The following is a 5,425-nucleotide window of genomic DNA, read 5'->3' as shown; positions in this document are numbered from 1 at the left end:
CGTCATAGGATCGTGGCAGTGATGCCATGAGAACGTCATAGGATCGTGGCAGTGATGCCATGAGATCGTCATAGGATCGTGGCACTGATGGCATGATATCGTCATAGGATCGTGGCACTGATGGCATGATATCGTCATAGGATCGTGGCAGTAATGTCATGAGATCTTTTTTAGTTCGCGGTATTAATGTAATAAGATCGTCATAGGATCGTGGCACTGATGGCATGAGATCGTCATAGGATCGTGGCAGTGATGCCATGAGATAGCCATAGGATCGTGGCAGTGATGCCATGAGATCGTCATAGGATCGTGGCACTGATGGCATGATATCGTCATAGGATCGTGGCACTGATGGCATGAGAACGTCATAGGATCGTGGCAGTGATGCCATGAGATCGTCATAGGATCGTGGCACTGATAGCATGATATCGTCATAGGATCGTGGCACTGATGGCATGATATCGTCATAGGATCGTGGCAGTAATGTCATGAGATCTTCTTTAGTTCGCGGTATTAATGTAATAAGATCGTCATAGGATCGTGGCACTGATGGCATGAGATCGTCATAGGATCGTGGCAGTGATGCCATGAGATAGCCATAGGATCGTGGCAGTGATGCCATGAGATCGTCATAGGATCGTGGCACTGATGGCATGAGATCGTCATAGTATCGTGGCAGTGATGTCATGAGATCGTCATAGGATCGTGGCAGTGATATCATGAGATCGTCATAGGATCGTGGCAGTGATATCATGAGATCGTCATAGGATCGTGGCAGTGATGCCATGATGTCATCATAGGATCGTGGCACTGATGCCATGAGATCGTGGCAGAGATGGAATCAGGTGGTGATGGGAGCGTATTACTGAAGCCATGAGATCATTATAGGAGCGTGGCATTTTTGTCAATACAGTTGGTTATGTAAGGTGCGTGACAGTATTGCTATGAGATCGTGATTAGATCATGGCATGATGCAGGGTCAGCTTTTCTTTAATGCACCGAGAGTGAAGCATTGTTGTTTCGAATGATAGCGACACGCGTCGTGTAGTGCAAGGGGTCGTCTGACACTTAGGTCAAAGTCGGGTTCTATTTCGTCGTAAGTATCTAGCGGAGACAATAAGATAAGAACATCATGTGTGCTATGAAAATGCGCTTCAACAAGGTAACTGTGCGAGGAATATGCGCAGCTCCGCCTTGCGTAGTAACGATTATAGAAAGGCGCGCTAGCTTAGTTCAATACGTTTCCACCCGTGCCATATCATTTTGTAGCTAAATATGATTGATAAATATCAAATGATCTATAGCATAAGCAGCATAGCACATTTTTGGTAGAAATCAAAATAATTGTGAATTACTGGCAAAGAAGTCATGTGTGCACTCATTATCATTTGTATGAGAAATACAGAAGAAATAAATTGGATCGTTTATGTACCACTGCTGGGCAAGGGTCTGCCTGAATGGAGCAATAAATATTGAATTGAAAATGTGTTTCACTTCCAAGCCACAGCGCTGACACTAACAGTCACAACACATTGTCACCGAGTTGGCCTTGCTCTTTTGAATAATGAATAACTATTAGGATCAAACACATATACCTACTGTAATCTGGCATGATTGTAGGACCTACATGAATGAGAAAAGACTAGGTAATCTGGTCAAATCAAACCATGTGTACCATCTAATTTAAATACTTTATTTTATTTCTTCACACACAATATGATATTATATAATAACATTCATTAATACAGACTTGTTGTCTTAATCCTTATCAACTAGAGCTATTATAAATAGCTTTAGTCGCACTATATCATAATTTAATTTTATACATATAGGTACACAGTAGTCATCTAAATTCTAAGGAAAAATATTTTGCTTGCGACAAAAAGATTTAAGAGACATTGAATTCAAACATGATCAATTATCAGTATATTATTTTTCAGCGACGAATACATTAATACAATAATCCAGCTAATAAAGAGCGGAACATTAAATCAACATTTATAGTTAACAACAATATGGGACCACAATAACAATAATTGTGTGACTAAACATTATAACAGGATTTAAATAACTTTCAAAATATGGCATCAAATAGATAGAGATCTTAGGAAATGGATATTTTCTATCCAAAAATAATCGTATTTTGTGAATAATGGCTTTGGGCACAAACATAAAGTGTAAAAAGTAGGCAGCGCAAGCGATCTAAGGTACCAATATGGTACGAATAAAAAATTATTCTTCACAAAATATATTTACGTGACAGTCAAAATTAAAGGCTGTTTAAGTTGTTTGAAACAGTAATAGCAATTCTCTCATTTCGATCGTAAATATGCAGTAATTTTGACTGCCACATATTACATACAAATATAACTCAATTTTTCACATACTCTGTCAGACAGAGAGCAGTGTTTGGAAATTCTGATGTTAACATCCGCACAGCAAGAATAATCAAGTTATACTTACATCACATGTATGAAAGCTATTTCTAAATTAATTAGGGTTTCGCAGAGTCGCTTAGCACAACATTTATACATTACATTTACCTTTAATTACTATCTTAATATAAATAGAATCCCAACTATAGTTAAATGACATTATTTTCAAGTTGGTTTAGAACATTTGCAATGCCAGATAGGAATAAGAGATTGTTATAAAGATATTCTCATGCAACTATTATTTTATAATATTTTACCATCTTACTGATGTTGAAACTTGATTGATATTTATTCCATACTCATAATCCAAGTAATTTGCAGCCATTATAGACACCATTCACTTTCTTATACAAAGATATTTTGTTCTCAATACCAATTATGGTAACACTTATCAATTTGGTTTCACCAAGTATTTACAAATAAAAATATATCACCTACATAACATTTATTATCATTATTATGGAAAAATGCACCACCTTCAATAACAAGGTGGCTTGTCACTACTAATGGGAAGTCAATAAAATTGTAATATATTTGTGATGTAATCTTTGTCAATTATACTGTATCTGTATAAATAAAGTCAAGAAAATTGATAAGAAAAATGTGCAACAATTGATTGAATCATATTCACACTACATAATATATATTTCACAATGTTAAGTAAATTTATCATCAATAATAATTAATAGAGTGTCTTTTCACCACATAATTTGAAGCAGAGCTGCACTGTTGTTCTCGTTTTGTTCATTTATTCCGGCTCCTCAGGTAATCCACATCTTCGTGCTCTCCGCAAGGCCATTTCCTAGTCATAGGCTGAAAGGCTATTTCGGGTGTAGAAGGAAGGCTTCCTCAGCCTCTCCAAGGCAATATCATCAGGCGATGGTGTTGAGAAATCAAACACCTTTATGTTTGGGTTGTGTACTTGTACGCGCAGGTAGGGAGCAGCTACTGGTCTGTAGCGAGCACACAGCACTTTGCCAAAAGCAGATGGCCTAGCAATCTTATGCTTCAGCATGTGGCTCATATCTTGTGTTATCGGCAACACTGGATGCTCTGGCTTAAAATCGGCTGAGGTGTCCATGTTGGAGAATGATCCATCATCATCATTGCCATCAGCTGTATCAGGTATTACCATGGATTCCATGGAGCTGCTGCTGCTCAGTGGCTGTACAGCCTGGGCCTGAGATTGGCTGGCTTGCACCGCAGGCATTAAGTCAATCACACAACTAGAATCACCCAGTTCTAGTTTGCGCAAGTCTTCTTCAGCTTTCTTGAGCTCAGCTTTCCGCTTTTCTTCCTCAGCTCTAGCCTGCCTAGCTTTGAACATATTGCTCAGCTGCATGGCAAGGACATCATTAAGAGAGCTGTCGCTCATTGATTTCTGTTGTGCCTTGGGATCATCATCGTCGTCATCATCATCTGAATCATCTGGCTGCACAATGTTGGGGAACTGTAAGGGCAGGACCCGGCTGATGGGGTGTTCACTCATACTCGTACTCGGTATGGGAAACTTTATTGTTGATGTGAGGCCAGTCTCAGATAAGCCTCTCGGCATGTTAAAATTTGGCAGCTTGAATGGGCCGCCCCTCATTTCACCTGCATTTTTGTCTTGCTGCAGGTTTGTTTTGGAGAGGTGATTGTCTACCAACGCGAACAGAGAGGAATATGAGCTTGAGTCACCCATTGTGACAGTATTCGGCTATAACAAACAAAACATAGAATAAATACATAAAGGAATTTGAATGTACAAGAAGAAGGTTATTCGGAATGGGGATATCATGATGATTTAATCATTCATGAAAATAAAAAAAATGTAAGAAAACAATGTAAAAACAACAAATGGTGTAATACCCAGTTTTGGCAAAGTAGTTGGCGAAAGACAGCGAAGAATATGTTGTGTACGGCTTATCGTACTGCGAAAGTACACATACTGGGGGACTAATTTACTGATGTAGGAACCTTGAGCTCTCATTCTGAATGCACCGTCGGCTGTTGCGCATGAAATAATTCATTGAAACGCAGTGGAATAAACCGGAATTATTACAGTCGAAACAAGTACCTAATGATTAAATTATGTCGAAGGATAACATTTACACATTTACTGCAACTGATCTAGATAAAATACAAAGATTTAGAAAAAAATATCCGTCGTAATGCAACAAAGGAAATATGAGGTACACTTACAGATGTCGTCTTGTGTTCACCAAGAGAGACGATGTGCACTCATTAGAATATATTCATGTTAAACTGATTTAAAGCATTGATGCGATAAATTTTATCACTTTAAACACTGAAATGAATTTACTTTTTGTTTACGAAATTTTTAATACCTATCGCCATAGACAAGAATGATGTTACCATCTCACAATATTAAATTATTAAGGTCAAAGGTCACAGAATAAAAAAATCTACTGTTGGGTTGATGATATTAAAATAATGTAAATCTATTAAAACTTATTACAAATAAACACGGATTTGTTCTGTTATTTCAAAATTAAAGTATTTTTTACCAAACCATAGCCAAAAAACGTTATACATATAGCGTCAACGATGTGACTTTAATAGGTACGCAACTGTTTTTATTCGACAGTCATGTTATTTATAGCAGTACCTACGCTACTTTTGAAGAAATTATTTACTATCTATATAAAACATTATAAAACAACTTATAACGATACACAGTAGGCCTATTATCATTTTCTATTTGGCAAAACCATTTAACACGTTTTTTTCAAGTAAGAATATTATAAAAAAATAGGACTATTTAAATTTTATAACCTGTTGTGGTACCGAATTTGTTTGAAATGATTACTCTAAATATAAATTAAAAACTTCATGCCAATCTTTTAAGCGTTATGCTATTTATGTTCCACGGAATACTCCGCCGTTGGCGTTGCACCGTTATGAACGTTCGCATCCCTAGAGCTGTCAGTTTGACAATGACAATCTAACTCGAATTTATCTAGTCTGTGGTTTCCTGATACCGACAA

General features: G+C 37.3%; 1 protein-coding gene across 1 annotated transcript; it reads right to left on the bottom strand.

Annotated features, from left to right (window-relative positions):
• Window positions 1–1,677: 1,677 nt before the first annotated feature.
• On the bottom strand, window positions 1,678–4,780 carry LOC142986476 (uncharacterized). The gene is made up of 2 exons (XM_076134992.1): window positions 4,620–4,780; window positions 1,678–4,134 (listed from the first exon to the last, which is right to left on the bottom strand). The coding sequence occupies exon 2, from the start codon at window positions 4,117–4,119 to the stop codon at window positions 3,238–3,240; it is 882 nt and encodes a 293-aa protein (XP_075991107.1). The 5' UTR covers window positions 4,120–4,134; window positions 4,620–4,780; the 3' UTR covers window positions 1,678–3,237.
• Window positions 4,781–5,425: the final 645 nt, after the last annotated feature.

The sequence above is a fragment of the Anticarsia gemmatalis genome, chromosome Z, assembly GCF_050436995.1.
Source record: "Anticarsia gemmatalis isolate Benzon Research Colony breed Stoneville strain chromosome Z, ilAntGemm2 primary, whole genome shotgun sequence".
In the NCBI taxonomy this organism is placed as follows: domain Eukaryota; kingdom Metazoa; phylum Arthropoda; class Insecta; order Lepidoptera; family Erebidae; genus Anticarsia; species Anticarsia gemmatalis.
Note: the sequence above shows the minus strand (reverse complement) of the source record. Positions and strands in the feature narration are given on the sequence as shown.

Bases quoted from the DNA above. Each gene is read 5' to 3' on its own strand.
- LOC142986476 (XM_076134992.1), bottom strand. From the start codon at position 4,119: ATGGGTGACTCAAGCTCATATTCCTCTCTGTTCGCGTTGGTAGACAAT.